Here is a 22,687-nt window from a genome sequence, read left to right as displayed (position 1 = left end):
AATAAATAATCATTTATATTTCAAAAGGTTTGCTCGGCAGTAAACTCCCAATGACTACCATTCAACATAGCTCCACGTAAGTAAATTTAGCATTACACAAGTTGATAATTCTGGAGAAAAAAACATGTTACAATCATCAAAGCACTTAATTCAGAATTGCCCCATTGGTCTCAAAACTACTACAAAATTAGTGGTTTCATAACTGAAGGCTCAGCTTATTTGTTATGGCCAGGATCCAAACAAGCATGCAACTAGTTCCATGCACCCAAGGGAGTTTGGGTGTTTTCTGAGCAGCAGACCCTCATGCCACATAGCAAACCTCTTTCGAACCAGAGAGCCTTTCAAAAACAGTTTGTGATCATGAGCCTGCTATTCAAAGGGAAAATGTTAAACCGAATAGGGCTTGCCTAAGGCACCTGGGTGGGTCTAAAGTAGCCATCAGTGTGTATAAATCAGACAGTGTGCTTAAGTCATCTGATTATGGAATGCTTGCTAATAATTTTAATCAAATTCAGCTTGCTCAGATAAAAATAATGCATGTAACATAGATCTGGGAAGCACATACAGGAATCACATGTACTACCATTTTGGGATTCTAATTGACAAAAAACCCTATGTGTTTCGTTTGTAGATTTCCACTAGACAGTGTCCGAAAAAGAAGATGAGTCATTGCTGCAATCCATCCTTTCCCATGTCTGAAGAGTCCTCCCCACAAATTGGAAGGCATATTCGAAGTGTGGAAAACAAGGGCCTTGTGTACGGGGGGGGGGGTCAATGAGTTTCTGGCACACAACCCCATGTGCGTTTCTGGTAGCGAAATTCCACAGGTAATGAAAATTCTTTCTTTCAAAAGCAACCCTGATCAAATCATCTCTTTTAAGAAACTCACCCCAAACTACTAGCTGTTTGAAAGATGCCAAAATTGTGTTTGGTCACAATGGCAGGAGATGACAGGTTATGGCCAAGAAACTTTAGAGCACAAGTCTATGTGTGTCTAGGCAAAAATAAATTCCCACTGAGTTCAATAGGGTTCATTCTCAGGTAAATGAGTACAAGATTGCCTTATTTAACTAGCTTCTGCATTGGTGGCTAAATCACGCGTGCATCACACTCTGAAATCAGTAGACCTGATTACCCGTCAGTAGACCTAATTACCCAGTTTTACACTGAGTTGCCATGGCCACTGTGGAGAGGGATACTTCAATTAGTCACCCACTACAGAATTGCATAAGCTTTCCAAAACTTGTGATCACGTTGCTAAAGTTCATATTGCTTTGGCTAAGCATAAAAAACAGCAACTTGTAATGATTACCTTAAATGCAAGGCAGGCATTACGGCTCTTAATTTTGTTTCTTTCCAGTCTAGATGCTAATGCAGAGAACTCATTCTCACTCATCCACTTGCTCAAAAAAAAATGCCCACCTCCTTACTTCTTTGGCTGCTGCTCTGACAGTGATCTGCTCTCCTCTTTCTCCTTCCCACCCTGATGCCTGGAATTCTGTGGCTGAGACAGTGGCATAGCATGGGTTGCCAGCAACCAGGGCCACACAGTGGCAGTGGATGGATGGGAAACAGATGGAGTACATATTCACATCACCCAGGAGATCACAGCACAGATATAAGAAAAGAAGAGTCATTCTGTTGTCTAGAGAGGTCACTTCCTGGTTCACATGGAGAAGTCGTTCTCAACAGAGCCCAGTGACGGAAGCACACAGCTGTATTGAGGCAGCACAAGGTGCTGAAGTTTTGCAGCCCTAACAATTTTACGCCCAGGGCAATCACCGCTGTGCCCCCCCCCATGCTACACCACTGGGCTGAGATGCAGTAAATGCTCTATGTGTTCTGGACAGCAACACATATCTGGGGAGAGGGGGAGAGGCAGTGACATGCTCCCCCAGGCAGTGTTCTGACACCCGCCTGTCCCAGCGTGTCACAGCCTGTCCCAGAGAGCCAGCGTGGTGTAGTGGTTAAGAGCTGTAGACTCGTAATCTGGTGAACCGGGTTCGCTTCCCCACTCCTCCACATGCAGCTACTGGGAGACCTTGGGCTAGTCACACTTCTCTGAAGTCTCTCAGCCCCACTCACCTCACAGAGTGATTGTTGTGGGGGAGGAAGGGAAAGGAGATTGTTAGCTGCTTTGAGACTCCTTTGGATAGTGAGAAAGCGGGATATCAAATCCAAACTCCTCATCCTCTTCTTCTTCTTCTTCCCCTGCACTGCGAGGTCTGGGATAGTGTCATGCAGTTGTGAAATATGTTAGAAATTATTTACTTGTCCCAATAAGCCCATTTATAAACATGGGGTATGAATTTATTTATTTTCTCTTGATAGGTGCACAAATTTATTCTAACTGCTGGGTGAAGAATGCCCTCTCAGTTTTGCAGTATCACCAACAAGACCACATTTTGGGCGACATTCTCAGAGGGGTCGTTGCTCTCCCCTGCGGCGGCGGCGTTACGGGGGCGGCTATCTCTGCTTGAACATATGTTCTCCAGAGCCGGCCCATCCCCCCCCCCACACACACTGGATAACCCTGATGCTCCCTAGGTCCCCAGCTGGGGACTGGGGAGGGAGAACGCCCAATGCCTGAGCCAAGGTCTACCCACATTTGAAATTTAATAAAGTTGTGGCCAATTTAATCCCATAGCACATTGTCTTGAGTCGTTATTCCACATGACGGGGGGACCGCGTGGGATTTGGGGACTCCGCCTGTCCACGCAATGGGAAAGGAACATGGTGGCCTGGCTAGCCACTAACTGCAAGTGCTCTGTGGTTTTAAGAAAAGATGCTGTCCACCCTCATCTTTACCAATAAGCTCCTTGCCTTCCCAAATTTTAAAACTTTCACCAGTCCGAAGGTTAATTTTTCTTCCCACTGTTGTCCACTCAAATCCCACTACAGTCAAACCTCGGTTCTTGGACAGCTCCGTTTTTTAACGTTTCGGCTCCCGAACGTCTGACACGGTTTCTGCTTGAGTGCAAGAAGCTCTTGCAACCAATAGGAAGCTGCGCCTTGGTTGTCAAACAGTCTTTCCGGAACAGATTACGTTCGACAACCAAGGTTTGACTGTACCTCTGAAAGGCTCAACACAGCTCTAATTATTTTTTAAGCTGTTGGCTTGACAGGCAAAATGAACTTTCTTTATCCATCTGATTCTAAAGAAAACCATAAGCTGCTATAAGGGGTTTTTGAATTGCAAATTACAAGTGCATTTGCATGGAAGGAAATTCCTTGTCATTTTTCACCAATACTTTCTACAACTTGAAGGTAGCTATAGCTTTTCAAAACATTTGGCTAGCAAAAGAAAAAAGGGGGGGGAAAGGCCAAGCTGACACTACTAATTTAATTCCACTCCAAACCCAATTTATTTCATTTAGTCTCGTTACACACTATATTTAATTTTGCCCATTGATGCGTAAAGAAAATACGTTTCGGGAATTTGCAAGGAAAACTCCCCACCTCAATCTGTAAATCTTTCTTCAGGGATTATAAAAGAGCTCAAACTGACATGCTGCTTAGGCCTTTGCAAGTCTGACGTTGCCCAAAGAAACCGTTTTCATTGATGCATTAGCACAAATAATTATCATGCCAGAATAATCTTTTCATATAATCTTTGTTATGGAGTAATAAGAAACAGGAGGAAGGCAAGCAGTTCAGGGGAGGAGGAAAGGGATATGTCGGTGACCCAGGACCCAACCTTGGAGAGGCAGCAATGCAATTTCAAATGTTTCACATACCCCAACCCAAATGTTGGCTGCAGGAGGAGGGAAGGAAGGAGGAAACACATTTGAGACGTGTCTCTAGGGACACTGGATTGCTGGTGAATTCCAATGCAAGCTGGTCTTATCTGCACTGTCCAGAATCCACATATGTGTTGGAACTTGGTTATTCAGCATCTTTCACACACATGGAATCATAGATTAGTAGAGTTGGAAGGGACCCCAAGGGCCATATAGTCCAGCCCTCTGAATGTTCCAACACAGTTCTCAACTGAGAGAGAGAATTTAACAATTATACAGTGGTATCTTGGTTTATGAATTTAATCCATTCCAGAAGTCCGTTCTTAAACCAAGGCATTCTTTCCCATAGCAGAGGGGACTCAATTTACAAATGGAACACACTCAACAGGAAGTGAAACATGTTCTTATTCCAAGGCAAAGTTCACAAACCAAAAGACCTACTTCCAGGTATGCAGCGTTCTTAATCCAAGTTGTTCATAAACTAAGCTGTTCTTAAACCAAGGTACCAATGTATTTAAATTTTTTGATAGAAAAACGTTTTAGAATTTCACAACTATGGACTCAAATGCACATTTCAATGCAGAAACAGATTGATTCCCACTCCTCAGCCTTCCGCAAGCCAGCTCCTCTACTGTGTGGCAGAAACCTGTTGCCCAGTCCCAAACTGCCCCATCTTTTCCTCCACCTGAAATATGCTTTGGAGGACAAAGAAATTGCATCACCAGCTGCTCCATCTCACCTTTAGCAGGGGAGGGGAGAGAGATGTTGAGAACAAAGGGGCTGAGTGGGAAAGCTGGGAATGTGAGAGTGAAGGAAGCCTCCTCCCACCAACACTTTCCACCCCATTTGTTAAATATCACAGGCTATTAACTAGTTAGAAATATGTGTGGCTGCCACTGGGACTTCCATTCTCCTAACTGCTAAACCATGCAGAGAGTTGTTAGGAGACCGCTGGTCCCCTGACAGAGCTCATGTTCACAGAATGGTTTAACAGTCAAACTCCCTTCTCGGTTGGGAATTCTGGGAATTGTAGCTCTGTGAAGAGAATAGGGACCTCCTAAGAACCCGTAGGAACCTTAACAACCTGCAGCTCCCAAGATTCTTTGAGGGAAGCCATGACTGTTTAAAGTGGTTTGGTACTTTTAAAAATGTACAGTGGTACCTCAGGTTACAGACACTTCAGGTTACAGACTCTGCTAACCCAAAAATAGTACCTGGGGTTAAGAACTTTACTTCAGGATGAGAACAGAAATCGTGCTCTGGCAGCACGGCAGCAGCAGGAGGCCCCATTAGCTAAAGTGGTATCAGGTTAAGAACAGTTTCAGGTTAAGAACAGACCTCCAGAACAAATTAAGTTCTTAACCCAAGGTACCACTGTATAGTGCAAATGGGCGTCACGGTGGGATGCACGTATATGTGTAAGCTGTGCCATGCAACCTGTCCACCACAAAGGGTGGGGGTAGATCATGGTGGGGAAGTTATATGGGCCTTTACACCTCATCTCATACTATTTCCTACATGGGATCAGGGTCAGGGGTGCATAAACGAAAGGCTCATTTCTCCTTCCCGCTGCTTATAGTGAATGGGAACCCATCTTTAAAATTCATTTGTTTGGCATTAAAAATGAAAGTCAAAAGAGCTACATTCTTAAGACTGAACTGTAGCCAAATGGTTTTAAAAAATAAAAATCCATCTCATGGCTAAGGTCAGAATTAGTAGAATTAATTTGACAGAGTTGCTTTGGGGTTTATCTGTACATGCTGAAAATGATATCTGAAAAGCACTTTAAGGCAAACCTCTTGAAAGATTTATGAATATTTCAGGGGAATGTTTTACACATTCTTTCAGTGCGGCCTGACAGATTATTTAAAAAAGAGAAAAATGTTGTAATCATTGTAGAAAATGTACTCATGAAATACTTGACCCACCATTCCAATTTAATACAGTTCCAGCTCTGAATGGTGTGTAGGAGTGTTGCTTTTTATCCCAGTTTGACTCATTTGTAATTATCACAAAAAGATGATAGCATGGAAAGTAAACAGGAATCCTTAATAAATGACTTCATTAAAGGAACGAAAAGGACAGTGATTTTTCAAACAAATGTACCTCTTTTTATATCTAAACGACAGTTATCTTCTGTATTAAAGTGATTCTCTATCAGCCCAGTCTCCCATTGATCACACTAACACTTTCTGATGTGTATTAAACCAAGCCAAAAATGTCCTCAATCATTTGTTACACTGCATAATAGAGAGTTGTGTTCTGTGCTATACATCAGTGGAGCCCAGCAGCATCTGAATCATGTCCCAAAATGTTTACAATCTCTTTTATACACTGAATAAGACGTATATTCAGCAGGGCTGCAGAGAAAATTTGCTATTTATAATAAATGGGAAATACACAATGCAAATTTGATGGGCTACTGTGAATAGACTCCACAGGGGGAAACACACTGGTATTTAAGAAACTATTGCAAACAAGAGATTAAATAATAGCATTCAGGAACAGGCTTGCATAAACAGAAAACCCAGAAATAAAACAGAACTAGGCCTAGACGCCAGAATGTACAATGTGCTGTATAGCATTTCAATTACTTTGTGTGATAAGCATCAAATGAGAGGGGGCAAACAAAACTGAAAACTCACAACAACAGCATTCCCTTGGGACAATTCTTACACTGTGAAACTCTCAGATTAGATGCCTCCCAAATTAGATGATTGAAATCTGTAATCAGATCTCCTGTTACTTTAAATATTTGGAGAGAGAGAGAGAGAGATTGGGACCGAGACTGAGAAAATAAATACAGCTATGGAAGCAATGTGAAGGAAGATCTGTCCCCCCACCAATTTCCTAGCAAAAAATTCTCCTCTTAAAGTTGTTATTTGCCCCTGCAGGGAACACCTACAGATATTTTCCTAACAGATCAAACAGCACCTTCAGGAAGGAAAAGTGATTTTCATCAAGAAAAATGATGGGTAGAGGAGAAAGACTAGCCACCTGACCCAGTGGTCCCACAGTGGCTTTTAACAAGAAATCAAAGAGATGGTGATCCAATCTCAGTTCTCCATTGACTCATCTACTTTGGCCTTTAGCCTCACCCATTAAAACCAACCCATTAGCTAACACTGGAATGGATTAATCCAATGGTTCCTAAACTTTTCTTTCCCACTTGATAATTGCTAGGGATCTTGGCAGACAACTCAATGATTTTTCTGCCTGTTGCAGGAACTGTAACACACGGTGCTAAATCCTTTATGGTTTTTAATTTCCATTTTGCAGACATGCCATGAATGAAGGAACATAGTTTGGGAACCCCTGGACTGATCCACATCTTCATAAACCTTACAGCTCTAGACTTAAAAACAAACATAATATTTCGATGAATTTCATCCTACATATTGAACCGACCTGGACCCTGTGATCATCAGCTGAAGCCCTTCTTCATGTGCCTTCTCCACAAAAGGTCTGGATAGTGGCAACACCAGAGTGAGCCTTTTCTGTGTAGCTCCCCTCTCATGTCTTGTATCAGTGTAAGAGTCATCAACTCTCCTTTAAGACCATAAATGTTTTCAGTTACCAAAAACCTAGCATGTAAACTTCAAGGTACCCAGTGGATTATTGGAAAGAGATAGGCAGACATTAGAAGGGAGAATTAAAACAACAACAACATGATCCTTTCTTAATTTACTGCAGCCCTGGGGAAACTAAATTGTATGTTGACAGCTTCCATATGTGTTTTGTTGCTCTTTGGACCCACAATTCAATATAAAATGTGGTTTTAGCAGAAAATCAGCTACATTTCATTCAGAAATGATGCTTATGATACAAAATATCATTTTTAAAAAATGGATTCCAATGCCATGTGGCCTTTTGTACTTTTCTCAGCATTATCGGGGGAGAAACATGAACTATAACAACCAGACATTTTCCCATAGAATAGATGTTCTCAATATATGGTTATTTCATACCACATATTTTTCTTTCCTGCTCCTAGTATAACAAAGGATTTACAGTTAAGAGCCACAATCCCAAAGGAAAGCCATAAGAAATTTGTTTTAATTCAACAAGACTTAAGGACCAATGCTCACAGCAAAAGTGATGGGGCTGAAATCTAGGTTACACAGACAATGTTGCAACTGGGAGAGGCAGTCCCTGGCTTTTGTCAACAGTATGAGACAAGCTAACCAGTGATCTGGGTGTGTGGTAAAGCCTACATTCAGAGCAGAGTGCATGCCCATTTGCATACTAGATCATGTCACCCACATTTCTCTATGCTCAAAAGACTACAAAAACTAGCACCAAAAGCCCTCCAGCACCACATCAGATATATTTCAGTGGAATCTGCTTCTGTTTCCCTTTTGCATGAATGGACACTTCAATTGCTTGAAATTTCATTTAAAGATTAGGTAAAACTGATAGAATGTTGTTGTTGTTTTTCCAAAGGCCCTTTCACAGGACCACTGTAACTGTGGTGGCTCACAAAAATGTCTGTCTAGTTCAGCTTCTTGTCAGTAGCCTGGGGTAACCGGCCACAACAGGATCAAGCTATTTCCATATGTGAGTTTTAATTATCTTTTCTGATCATGTTCTAAAGCACAATTAACCTGCTCAGAAGTTTTTAAGCAGCAAGCCCAGGCCCAATTGCTGTGTGCATTGGACCAAAGTCAACAGTACATTTTTTCCCTCTTTACTGAGGTTTTCTTATGTCTATTAATTTAATTTGAACCGTCAGGATTTCCAATGGTAGCACCAAAACCAAAAATAGAGTTTTCAGTTTGTGTTCTGGCAATGCAATCATTTGACTCCTTTGGTAGTATCTATACTAACATATTATACTGACCTTATTCCTAGCTAGCCTATTGGAGTTTATTTGGGCTTTGAGCCATTACCTTTCTTTGTAATTGATTAATTAGGGTTGCTGTATTTCAATAAGTGAACTTTCTTTGGCAAGGAGAAGTTTTTGAGATATATAAAAATTTTGCACTTCTGACATTTAAGTGATTTGCGCCCGGACACCGTTTCTGACGGCCAAATCCTGCCTATGTCCAGGAAACTCCAGACGAATGGCAAACCTAAATTAATACTTAGATTATATAGGCAAAGGACCCCTGTTTACATGAATTCAGTTGCACTGCCATAATCCTGCACTAATTAGAGCCACTGCCCAGACATGAGACTTATGCAAGTGCATGTCTGAATTGCAGCAAAAGTAGGACATTCTGCATGTGTTCCCTGCATCAGTGAAAACACCATGACTTGCAATGTTGTACTCAGTGCTATTTTTCTATTTTAAAAAAAGAGGTGCTGGAGCTCACTATGAACACCTCCCTTATAATGGCAATGGTGCCCATCTGAGAGGTGCTGGAACTGAGTTCCGTCGAGTTCAGGGTTTAAAAAGCTGTGGTTGTACTGGTGAAAGAGCTACTGCATTTTGTTCACCATCTCCAAGGTTACTGTAATATCTTTTATCCAATATATTATGTGCCAATGAACTGCTGGGTTAGACGACAAAACTACCACCAGCATGGGAAAATCAGTCGTTTTGTTTTCTCTCTAGTTCCCATTTTTTACAGCCTTAAGTTCAGTTTTCCAAGGTTCCACATCAGCTTATGAATTAAAAAACAAAAAAGTCTTCACAAAAATTGATTGGCATTTTTTTCTGCATTTCTAATATACACATTTTCTATCCAATTTTGTCATCCAGACATATAGATTGTAACAATCTCTGATACTCTGTCTCTCTAAGAAGAAGAGAAGAAGAGTTTGGATTTGATATCCCGCTTTATCACTACCCTAAGGAGTCTCAAAGCAGCTAACATTCTCCTTTCCCTTCCTCCCCCACAACAAACACTCTGTGAGGTGAGTGAGGCTGAGAGACTTCAGAGAAGTGTGACTGGCCCAAGGTCACACTTGGGCCACGCAGTTGCATGTGGAGGAGCGGAGACGCGAACCCGGTTCACCAGATTACGAGACTACCGCTCTTAACCACTACACCACACTGGCTCTCTAACCCCAATGCCGAGGGTGTTGTTAGGTCATTCCTTCTAACGCATTGCCTCTTTAATTATATATTTAATTTTTATTCCACCCTTTCACCCAAAGGAGTCCAGGGTGGCAATTTTTTTTTTTTTTTTTTTTATAAAAATTTTTATTAAGATTTTTTACAGATACATATTTAACAAACAAAATAGGTTTCATAACATCTTTTCATTCTATTGCGGACTCCCTCACGTCTCCCGCTTCCACTCTCATCATTAAAAACGAATTTTTCCAAGCAAATTATCATCTTGTTTATACTCTTAAGTGCAATATTTAGGTTAAACTCAAATAAAAAATTATAATTTAATGGTAGACAGTTATTTCTGCTCTGGCTTCCTTGTTAGGATTCAACCAAATTACAGTACTTTTGTAAATAAATCTTAAATTTCTTCCAGTCTTCTTCAACCCTCTCCTCTCCCAGGTCGCGGATTCTGCCAGTCATCTCAGCCAGTTGCATATAGTCCATCAGCTGCATCTGCCATTCTTCCAGTGTTGGTAGATCTTGGGTTTTCCAGCTCTTAGCAATAAGTATCCTTGCCGCCGTTGTAGCGTACATAAAAAATGTTCTATCCTTCTTTAACACGTTCTGGCCGACCATGCCCAGAAGGAAGGCCTCTGGTTTCTTGGTGAAGGTATACTTAAATACCTTTTTTAACTCATTATATATCATTTCCCAAAAGGCCTTCACTTTAGGGCAGGTCCACCAGAGGTGAAAGAATGTTCCTTCATTTTCCTTACATTTCCAACATTTGTTATCAGACGAATGGTATATTTTAGCCAATTTCACTGGGGTCATGTACCATCTATATATCATTTTCATTACATTTTCCTTCAGAGCATTACATGCTGTGAAGTTCAGCCCGGTAGTCCATAACCTTTCCCAGTCCTCAAACATAATGTTGTGCCCAATATCCTGGGCCCACTTTATCATAGCCGATTTAACCAATTCGTCTTGTGTGTTCCATTTCAGCAGCAAGTTATACATTTTTGAAAGTACCTTGGTCTTAGGTTCTAGCAGTTCTGTCTCCAGTTTCGATTTCTCCACCTGGAATCCTAACTTTTTATCAATCTTAAACACTTCCTTAATCTGAGCATAGTGTAACCAGTCTCGCACTTTATCTTTCATTTTCTCTAAACTCTGCAGTTTCCACAGGGTGGCAAATTTTAAACAATGCTTGCAGACCTTTCATCAGTAAGTAAAATAAATGCAGTATTTCCCCATTACCAGAAGAATCAGTCCAGCTTACTTCGGCCATTAAGAGCTCTGTGTGCATTTCCGTTATTCCCAATCAGCCCTCCCTCCTTGCACATTGCAAGTTGCTCATGATCTGGACCAAGAGGAAGCGAGAGAGAGAAAGTTGCTGTTAAGCCCAGTAGGGTTTCCTTGTCATGTGGCCATTGGACCTTCACATGGAGGATTGTAATAAAATCACAGGACAAGAGGGTATACAGTCCATAAAATTTGTATAATTCATGGACCTTATGCAGCATAGATATCTACTCTGCCCAGGTAAATATAGTATAGTTCATAAGGGAGTCAGTAACTGGAAGCCCCAGTATAAAACCTGGCCTTCTAATAGCTGCAATCTTCCCCATCCCCTGTCCCAAGAAAGATAGCAAAGAGATCTGTGGAGGGAGGCCAGATTATAGAAATGAAACTTGCTAGCTGGCGGCTGTGCAGGAGTAGAAGTTCAAGGATAGGTCTTGTCCCTCCAGCACCTTAGAGTGGCCACCCAACAAAATCAGTTGCTGGCTTGGGATCTATGCTACATATAACACCAGCTTCATAACACCACTGTCAGTCATCACCAGAAATGTGCTGCTTTGGCACAGTAATACATGATGCAAAGGATCTGTATGGCAAGTGGTTACACATGTCAGTCAGATTCCCACATGGAGTCACATGAATTATGTTTACAGAGTCTTTCACACATTCTAAAATGTAGAGCATCCCACAAGTGCGTAAACGACAGGAAAACCACCAAAAAATGAAAGAAAAATATCTATTTTGGAATGAGTTATGTAAATGTAGCTTACCATCCATCATTTCTGCACAGAGCTGCAATCCTAAATTATTCTGTGGATTAATCACCCAGTGATTGCTGGTCACGGTGATGTCAAACACAAGCCAGCCAACGTCAAATGCTTGAGCCCGTCTTGTATCTAACAGAAACAGGTCTGCGTCCCTAGTTTAGAAAATAAAGAGATAACATTTAGAAATTAAAAGTAAATTATGTCTTGGATTTAGACTTTGCTTCTGCCAGTAAAGCGCTTGTCCTGGCGTTGCAACAGCAATGCTGAAAATGGGTGGATGACATCACTGACATTTCTTTTGGAAATAAAGGCTGTGGTCCACAAACCAGAGAACTTCAATCTTAGTTGTCGTCGGTGATTCATAAACACTCTTCATTTCTCTTAAGGGAAATCTTTTCTGTATTGTGTCTGTTAGCTGTGCTCTGCTAGTTCCATGTAACATATATGCAATGAAGAATTTCAGTGTGTACATGAAACACCTATCTTTGATTGAGCAGAGGCTTCTATCAGTGAAATGGAGGCAATTTTCTCACTCCTTCTGCATTTCCACACATGTCCCCTCCCTCATCAGTTCCATGATTATTGAGGGACCCTTCAGAACCATATGCAGGTGGAGGGACGAATCAATCAAACTTGCCTCCTTCCCTGTTACACTGCTAGAAACCTCTGCTGGATCAAAGAGCCTTCTGTCAGTGCACAAAGGATGTCATTGGACACAATCCATAGAAAATAACAGAAAAGCCCTGCACGCATCAGGCTTTTGAACATGCCAATGGTATTTTGAGCAGTTCCCCCCTCCCAATGATTATTAGGAGAAAAGTTATATATTTATTTGGTTTACTGTGGGGTCCGATGAAAACCACACTGAAAATCAGGTCAATTAATCTAGATAGGACTTGTAGACATTAGAACCTCAACAGCAAAACCTTTTCCAAACTCGGTCAGTAGTTTAGATGTTTTAGCTCTATAGCTCACAGATATTTCTGGAAACACCAAACCTAAAGATCATCACTTCGCCCACTTCTTACTAATGGAATATTTGCATTAAAAATTACTTATGGTGAGGAGCGTGGATGTGGCAAATCTAATCTTAAAAGTTCATTCATGGCTTAATATGCCCAACAAGCTATTCCACTCACACACAAAAGTCTTATACAGTGTATAGATTAAGAAAGTAAATGTAGCTCTTGGTTCTGTAAAAATAAATAAGAGTTGAGCCATATAGTATATCCCTTGTTGCAGTTAAATTAAACTTGGCTTGTCGTATTCATATTTCAGGGCAATGTGTGTTTTTCAAAACTAGCCATTTAAATTGTGCATGTAATTCCTACATTTGCTCATCCATAACGGTTAACTTAACTAATCATTTACATGATGAAATTGGAAAATTGGATACCTGTGAATTTTCCTTCTGGCACCCTCCCTGGGCAGCAGTACAACAGATGGGTTGTTCAAGCTTCCAACCACTAGGAGAAAAAGACTCCAGGTAGAGGCTGAAAACAGACATGCTGGTATTAGGAACCACGGCTCTGTTTTGAATCCAGATCTATATAACCTATTTTTCCAAACTTGCCAGGCTGTGTGGGTATGATGTAAAAGGCACTTGCTGGGCTCACATGGACTTTCTCCAGGGCTTAAATGAAACTACACACTGTGCAGAGGTACAAAAGAATAAGTGTTAAGAGCTGGGTTGAACTTTCCCCTTCATACTTCACAGAAAGCCTAGCACCCCCTTCTAAAGGGCAAATGAAATGCCATAGCACCAGCTTCTATTTATTCCCACCATTATGCACAGAAGCTTTAAGTTCTGAGCACACACCCCTGGGAGAAAAATGCAAAGTTCTGTGGTGATTTAGGCCTATTTTTTTTAATGAGGTGAGAAACCTGTGCTTGGGCTATCCCACCTCAGGCTACAGATTGGAGGAGGGGTATCACATGCTCCTCATAAACACCTAGCATCTCAAGCTTGTAGCCTAGCCATCCCATAAACATGCTTGTTTTCTAAGTGCAGGGAGCGTTTCTGTGTGAAACATTAAATAATGTGTGCCCTCCCTCAACTACTGTTGGAAGCGGTACAGTTCAGTTACCACCTCAGTGAGGGCTCAAGTTCCACATGATGCCACAATCTCCTGATTGATTGTTTTCTGTATGCATGTATTTTTACTAGATTTCTGGCTGCACAGGGTGAAGAGTGCTTAGTCCTTTCTCGTGCATAGTCATTTCAGGAGGTAGTTCTAGTGATCAGACTCACCCTTCTAAAGTTGAATTTTTGGGGTACCTGCATTCATGCATGCAGGCACACACAAACACACACACTTGGGAACGCATACCTCAATTTATTCTTCACCCAGTGCACTCCTACTCCTAGTTTGGGAACTGGTGTCCACACAAGGTTAGCCATGATCCATATCTATCCTGCAGTGTCCTGAAGAATGACCTAGCTGTGTTTTAAGCCAGTATTGTATATACATCCCATGTTGGGGGTAATTATGATTTTTAAAAGGGCATATGAGGAAAGAGATACCCCTTCCTCCAGTGCCACTCCTGGAATAAAATTTGCCACTCCAAACAAGCATGCTGAGCTGCTGACCACAACATACTACAACAAGTATGAAAATGCTGAGGAGAATCATAACGAGCTGAGGAAAAAACTATTTCATTAACGTGAAAACACTGCCATGATCCAAGAAATGCCAGTGAGAGATGTGATGGAAATCTGTCCAGGTAAGGGATCTTAAAGGAAAATTCACAGGTAATACCTTTTTTATTTTTCCATTCATAAGTATATCTTTTTTTATTTTTCCATTCATAAGTATGTTTACTATTCCAGATGAACATGAAGAATGGCATGCCCCCTTGGCAGAGTGTGACTTACAGAGTGTGACTTACAGAGCAGAACTGAATATTTATGTTGAGTCGCTGATGTTGACAGTTCCAGTTAGTATGATAAGTAATGCTCAGATATATTGTGAATAGGTTGCACAGCCACTGTACCCATAAGCAGGATTCTGTAAGCAGACATTTCCTGAGATAGTCTGCACCAGCAAGGATCAAAATGTGACAAATGTGTTATCTGATTTGCCTTTGAGTCAAATTGCCAGCAGCTATCTCCTAGCCATGAAACAAGCCTTGTCAGTGGTTTATGTTGAAATGATACCAGGTCATGATCTAGGGTTCTGATGTCTTACAGAGGTCGGCCACATACCACTATGAAATTCTAAAGCAAAACATGATTCAGGAGGAAAGGGCAACCCTTCATTTCCACCCTGGTTTACTTGCCTCATGCAGCACAATCCTATGTATGTTTAGTTAGAATTAAGTCCCACTGTGTTCAGGGGAATGTAATCCCTAGTTTGTGTGCTTAGGATTTAAGGAATGGAAGTATTCCTCTGTTGGAATGTGTGCAGATAAATAAACGCAACCAAAATTCTGACACTTAGGCTGCAATTCTATCCACACTTACCTGTGAGTAAGCACGACTAAGCATAGAAGAACTTGCTCAGGAGTAAACAAATAGTAGGGATAGGGAATGAATTTGATTCAGTTCACATTGAAAGGCAAACCTAACCAATTCTCACTTTCTGAAACAATACAGAAACTGAAATATAGCTACTGCTCTAAATTCGCACTTTGCAGAATTTTGCAATGCAGTTCTCCAGCTGAATAATGTGTGTTAAATAAAAATGCATATGGTGGTCAAAACAGCATTATGTTAGAGAAAATGATAAAAATGTGTATATTACATTAGGCAAAATTACATATAAAATGAGGGGAGAGGTTCACCATGAGGCAGGGTTTAGAATTTAGATGGTATGCTAAGTCAAACCTTGGCCTGGATCAGTGCAGGGCAGGAGCAAAAATAGCCACTGGACTCCCTGTACTGCTTATCACATTATCAATATGCCAATAAAGGTTTGAGATTGAAGGGGGTGGAGTCACACTCCTTTTCAGGAGCTCACACATTCATGAGGTCCTCATAAGCCATAGTTTGGCTTTCCATGTCAACTGAAGCAGGTCACTGCTGCACTTGCATACATCCCAGGCGCATAAAAAACAGATTCAACTCTCTTGTTGCTGCAAATGGAAAAATAACTTGAAAAAGAAGGCACCTGTTTGGATACTCCTTGATTATCTGATAAATGCTAATCTTAATGGTTTCATTTTCAAATCGACTGTAACTTCGATCCTTGTAAATCCGGAATTCAGCCGCCGTCACTGCCTCTCCGTGAGGGATCTGAGTCAAGTCAAATCGAAATTCTTTGTAATGCCTTCGTTGGTGGGAAAAGTCCTTGTCCCTTTCAACTGTGAAAATAAAACAATGAAAGGGTAAAAAAAAGAATGCATACCCCATAGTTAATTCAGGATTCATTGTACATTCTTTAAAACATAAACAAAGAGGGCAACGGGAAATTATACTAACAGCCAAACCACAACTCCTGAATTATACAAGTGAAGTGTCATTAGGTCAAAGAGGAAAACCCATGGTGATTGCACTCAACATTTCAGCAGGCAGAAAGCTGAAGGCAGATCAAGAAATAGGAGAAAGATATATGGTCTAAAAATGTGGGGCAAATAAAAAGTAACCGAAGAACTAAGGCATTGAGTTTGGTTTTGCTCTGTATACATGTAGGAATTATTTGCTGATTATCTTGGTGTGTATTACTGAAGGCAGCATCTGAGAATGAAGAAAAAAAAAAGCCAGCTAAGGCATAATTCTATAACAGGACAAAAGACTAATTTACACCCAGATGTGCATTTGCATTGACTGAGTGCGTAGGAGAAGTCTGTTCTCATGGGGATTTGCTCGGCTGGACCAGGATGCCTGACTCCAGATTAGCAGAGCAATCCAAAGGATATGAAGCCAGTGGAACTTAATGCTGGTTTTAAGTTAAGTTGGTGTAAATTCCCCCTATTCCAGACGCCATTCAGAAGTGTGACTACTGCCACCTGAGCTAATCCAAGCTTGGTAAAAGGGAAACAAACCTTTAAAACAGAGTTTTATTGTACCCTCTTTTTACCAACATATATTCCATCAGGTTCCCAGGTCATGTGAATGAGATGAAAGAGGTTTGGAATAGGTCTAAGACTCTTCTTGTTCCATCCCATCCCTGCCATGTCCCTGGAACGCCTTTGGGGGAACTTACACCAGAGTAGGTTCCGCCAGCTGAGCCAGCATAGCTTCTGCTAAAGCAGGTTGAGTGACTTACATTGGCATAGCCCAGCTGATCCCTGGCTCAGCTGGGAAAGCCAAAGTTCTGCCTATTCCAAACTTGCTCACCCTGGTGGATCTTGGATTTGGGCTGGGGTGTTAGGTTTCATTAAAGATACACTTGGAAGTCAAAAGAAACTAATGCACACAACACTATGTTTAGCAGTAAAATCACACACACCATTAAGCATAAACACCTCCAAATATCTTCCTAATACTCTTTAATAATAATTTTAAAAACCATTCCTTGATGTTTTAGTTTATTTTGCCATTACTATGCAAGTCAGGCAATAATTTTGGCTTTATGCTGTTCAGAATAGCTAAGCCATAAATAAATTTGGCCATCCATTAAGGATGTTAACTTTTTTTTCAACATGACAAGGAACCTAAGCTTCTGGGCTAAACAACCTACACTAGGACCCGTAATAGGGCACTTGGGTTGAAATATTTTTAAAAGGGTTTGGTTTTACTGCTAACAAGAAACTTGAACAGACACGTATAAATAGGTCATCCTGTCATAAGATAGGGAATGTGAGAGAAAAGAAGCAGGAAACACCTGATTTGGGAACTCTATTTCAGGCTGCGAAACTGAAGGGGGAAAAATGTACCGAGATAAACTTGCCCTCTTTACAAAGACGCAACCACACTTAAATGCCTCTTAAGAAGCTGCAGAACTGTCTTAGTGAAATTAAAACGTTGTTACATTAGCACTGAAATGCTTTTCAATGTTTTCAAGGAAACGGAGCACATCATGTTTTATGAATAAAACTGGTACCAAGTCCTTTCGTTGGTCTTTCAGTATTGCATATATTTAATGGTTCCAACAACAAATACAGCAGAATTCTCAATATTTGGGGGGCTATGTGCTGTTCAAAGGGAAGCCTCCTGGTGTGGCAATCAATCCCTGATTCTTTTCAAGTTTTCAGGGGACATCAGGGAGAGATAACCGTGTTCAGACAACTGCAGCAGAGCCTTCTCTTTAACCCTGTTCAGGTATTAGAGCTGAACAGGAACTATTAACATGAGTAGGAAGCACAGAGCTTTGTGCACCAGCCTCACCTGCAAAGTTTTTGTGTGTGAGTCCTGCCCTATGTTTCCAACCTTCCTGTATCTTGAGCCGGGTAGGGCTGAAGAGGACTCCTTGCATGTATTTGCTTGAACACAAGCATGCATAATCAGGAAATCTGAGAAAGCCCATTTCCCAATCACACAGTTTTTCTACTTGCATTCAACTGAAAGTTGGTAGATGCCCCCTTCAGATCTTCCCTGTTCAACACAGGCAGGATGTGGGTGTTGGGAGCAGCGTGCAGAACTACCTTCCTCCCACTCATATCAATATTTCCTGTTCAAATGATTCCTTGTGATGACAGAATGGGGAAGGAGGCAGATGCCTATTTATTTTTTATTATTTATTTCAGTCAACAAAATTCAAATATCACTTACTAGAACAAAAGGCCTCTAAGCAGGTTTACCAGAGTCTCAAACATTCATTTAAAATGCCAATAAAACAAACAAACATGAAAAAACAAGTTACTGGGGGAAATTAAAGTAGGAAATAAAACCAGGAATTTTAAAACACTTACAGTATAAGCTTTAGAAGACACCTGAAGGCAGCCTTGTATAGGGAAGCTTTTAATGTGTCAGGTATTATTATGTTGTTATATATGTTTTTTTAAAAATCTGAAAATGCAATCGTGAGCAAGACCTGAAATTAATTCACATGCATAATAGCTCTAACACTTTACAAATGTCTCCTGCTTTCTGTTAGGACAGCTTTATATGACTCTTAAATCTATTAAATATTATGTGATAGGGGATGGCTGAACCTGACTCACTATATTCTCTGCAGAAACAGAAAAGTAAACCAGTCTGTACCAACCACCTCTGGGTGATGGAGGTTACTGTAAGCTGACACAGAACAAAGTGCACATGTTTACATCTTGAACCCAATGAAATGATAGTTTATCTTCGGTGAATACTTTGGGTTATCTGACAAGCTCAGGTCAAAGGTCTCAAGAGTTTCCTCTTGAAATTACTGAGTGCTCTTTCTGATGAATGATAATTAAAAGCAGAGGCTGGAGATATCAAATGTGGTAGGTGACAGATAAGTCTCAGATAAATGCAAGGACTCTGGTTCCTACACACTCAAAGGGCAGAGGCCCCAGGAATTAGTTCTTGTGTTACTGGGAACAGACAGAAACATCAAACAGCTCTCTGTCCCTTTCTCTATCTCCCACCTTCAACCTGCTCTCACCCACACGTCTCTGATTCTTCTTCAGGAATCCTAAGTGACTCATGAGAAAGAAAGAACTTCCACAAAGTAGAAAAGGGAATTAGATCGGAATGAAGGACTACATGTATTATTATTTTTTCTTCAGGCACTTTAAATCAAAAATATATGAGCTGTGATTGCTTGAATATATTATGCACCATGCTGCCAATATTTGAACTCATTGAATTACAAAGCTATGAAAGGAGCAAGAGGCCACCAAATCTAATCCCTTGTCCAAGGTGGAAGTATTCAGATATTAGCCCCCTAGGAATAACCCACATAATCCAAGCCATAAACTTGGGGCTGTGTGTGTGTGTGCCACAGTCCCATAACAGTGTTGCCTCCAGCTGCAGGTGGTTCTAGTGTGGGTCAGCCAGAGTCCATAGGGGTCAGTTTCCTGATCTGCCACAAGAGAGGTTCTGTTTACATGCCCCTCCGCCTGCCAGCAAGACAATTTGGCTGCAACCTGGATCAGGCAAACGTGGATTACTCTGAAAGAAAAGTCACACTAGTTCCAGAAATGCAGCGCCAAGAGCAAGTCAATGCTGAACGAGTCATACCAAATTGTCAGAGCTAGGACAAATGGTAAAAACATGATCTCCATCTCATTCTGGTCGGACCACAACTTCTAAAATGCACGTATGTAGGAATCAGTGTCTGTTTTTGTTCGCATCCCTTTGCTCTAACAGAAATCCCTTTGCTCTAACGGAAATTAGAAACAAACATCACAGTTGATAACTGGCTCAAAAAGACTTCACATGTTGCACAATTTATGTGTGTGTGCTATGGGGAACTGCAGATTCTGAGGACTATGTGGGTATTGGATGGACCTTCATAATGTATCTTAATAATCACCCTCTCTCAATATACTGCCCACAAAGTGTGGATTCATCTGGAAGTAGCTTTAAGTAGTATTTTCCCCTAGTTTTGCACACCTATTACTTTCCTTGTTTGCCTATTTCCCCCCTTACTCTTTTCCTTAAAATTAGATGTTAATCTTTCATTGGGCTTTTTAAAACATAAATGTGTAATATATATATATATTCAGTGTTGCAAAATCTATATTCATGCTATTATCTTCTTTTGCAGGGCTAATCTTACCTAATCTTTTGAAAGGGGTATCAAAAGCTTTAACTGCTCAGTTTCCAAAATTGCTAGAGCTAGGGAGAAATGAATTTTCTTGCACACTCATCTATGGTATTTTATTATCTTTAAGATTACGTTATATTTTCGATTTCTTTTAGAGCCTAAGGCTAAATTGGTTCATAGAGTTTTAAAATATTCAGACACATTATAGATAAGGAGCAACTAAACAAAATGACCCCTAGAACTCTCAATCTCTGCTACTTCCGTGCAGGTTTCCTTAGCTACTAAAACCAAGGTCAAAGCACTAGGTGCTCCTATTGCAAGCACTGTGAACCCCACACTCCTCCCTGCCCTGAAAAGAAATAGACCTAACAATTTGGTCCTTGGCAGAGACTCATCTGCAGACATGGTGACGTATTTATGGTCTATGGGCCTTGTGTACAACTTTTTCGAGGGGTCCTATTGATTGACCAAAACCAGTGTTTCCAAAACTTGAGTCTCTAGCTGTTTTTGGACTACAACTCCCATCATCCCTAGCAGGACCAGTGGTCAGAGATGATGGGAATTGTAGTCCAAAAACAACGGGAGACCTCAGTTTGTGAAACACTGACCCAAATAAATGTGGCTATATCAAAATTAGGTGTGTATGAGGAAATGATAATAATGTTTCTGCCTTTGCACTGTGCTCCTCATTCTTCAAACAACCTGGGAACAATTTGGGGAAAGGTGATAATGATGATGGTGCCGGGCTTGCTCCCCACAAAACAACAACTTCAGAAAAAGGAGGTGGTGGTTCCTCAGCACTGGGCTCCCCCCACAAAACAAAACTGGGAACAGTCAGGGGAAATGTGATGGTGATTATGATGCCTTTACATTGATCTCCCTGCCACTGCATTGAACAGTTCTGGAATCATCCCAGCTGTACAGCATGCAACAGGAACAGGAAAGTTACCATATTTTCCACTCGCCCTCATAGTCAACTGATGGCCCATTTGTCCTGTGATTTCTAGCCAGGGGTACAAGATTGGGGTGGGGGTGAGTTGCCTGGTAAAACCTGTGGTTCACTGCTGAACTGGAACAAACATCATTTGGGTTGTCTGTGGATTGACATTTGTTCTGCTTCAGCAATAAACTGTGGGTCTTCTTGGGAAAAGCAGCAAAACAAAAACAAAACAAAAAAACCCTATTGCATCCCTAACTAGAAACCATAATTATCTGCTCCATAACAGCAAACAAGCACTACAACATTTGTTCCTACATACACACTTTCAAGCAGCTGCATGTCACATGGCTGGCAGGCAGCAAAATGAGCAACAGATGACTATCGCAATTTTAGTTCCCACCCTAACATACATACACTTCTTTAAAAGAGTAGCTGCCTACCCACTGTTCCATGTGGCTGACCTGCAGCAAAACAAATAGAGCAGGAAATGGGTGGATCCTGCACTTCTTCCTACACTGTTACACAAACGCGCACACTTCCCCCTGAAACTCCCCCATGCCGAGAGCCGCTACCTGCTTCTTCTTCCATGAGGCCCGTGGGCAGCAAAGCAAAGAGAAGGCAAACATTTATAGGACATCTTTAGCTCCCCGCTTTTCAGAAAGCCCTGCCATGGGCAGCCAAAGGAGGGGAGGTGGAATGGCCTCAACACTTCCCACACCCTGACATCCTCCCTAAACCCAAAGAGGTGGCACCCATCCATCATCTCCTCTCCATCTTTGTCCCATGACAACTGCTCAGACAAATCCTTCCCTCCAGAAATGAGTGGAGGAATCAGCATCATAGCCAACTGGAGTTGTAAGTAGGTGAATCCAGAAGAGGATGGATCTTCTTTCCATCTCCATCAAGGGTTCCGTGCTGCAGAGCCAGAAAAAACATTATGCTCATCCCTCTGCTTGTGTTGGGTTTGTTGCCCCCAAGCTTAGAAGGTTGCCTGAACATTATGTTTCCTAACTTTCTTTCCAGAAGAACTAGGGACTTTTTTTTCTCTTTAAATGAAAGCTTGAAATCTGGGGTCCCTGATGCCACAGGCTCCAGTGAAATTACTCCACTTACACAATTATAAATCCAAGGGATTCCTATTGCCCGGTGTCCAAACAACACACTTATCAATCACAGCTCTGATTTCACTCATTGGCTAAAAACACTGAAAGGCAGGAGCAGCCAGGCTGGCTCATTTAACAGAAATTGCTTAGAAGGGTACCTGTGCATTATGCTTCATAATTTTCTTTCTAGAAGGGCAAGAGATGTACTAAAAAAGAAAGAAAGCAAGCTCAGAATCTGGCATCCCTGTTCTGGGGTTTCAA

At 41.2% G+C, this 22,687-nt stretch overlaps 1 protein-coding gene across 2 annotated transcripts in view; it reads right to left on the bottom strand.

Moving 5' to 3' along the window:
- Window positions 1-22,687, bottom strand: part of BMP5 (bone morphogenetic protein 5) — a 53,950-nt gene that overhangs the window by 12,771 nt on the left and 18,492 nt on the right. For both annotated transcript variants that reach the window (XM_081906402.1, XM_081906401.1), the window contains 2 exons: window positions 15,923-16,115; window positions 11,817-11,965 (listed from right to left, as the gene is read on the bottom strand). In XM_081906402.1, the coding sequence (XP_081762528.1) occupies window positions 11,817-11,965; window positions 15,923-16,115 (342 nt within the window). The remainder of the gene's footprint in view (window positions 1-11,816; window positions 11,966-15,922; window positions 16,116-22,687) is intronic.

Source organism: Podarcis melisellensis (genome assembly GCF_964234715.1).
Source record: "Podarcis melisellensis genome assembly, chromosome: 3".
In the NCBI taxonomy this organism is placed as follows: domain Eukaryota; kingdom Metazoa; phylum Chordata; class Lepidosauria; order Squamata; family Lacertidae; genus Podarcis; species Podarcis melisellensis.
This window is presented reverse-complemented; position numbering and strand designations above follow the sequence as displayed.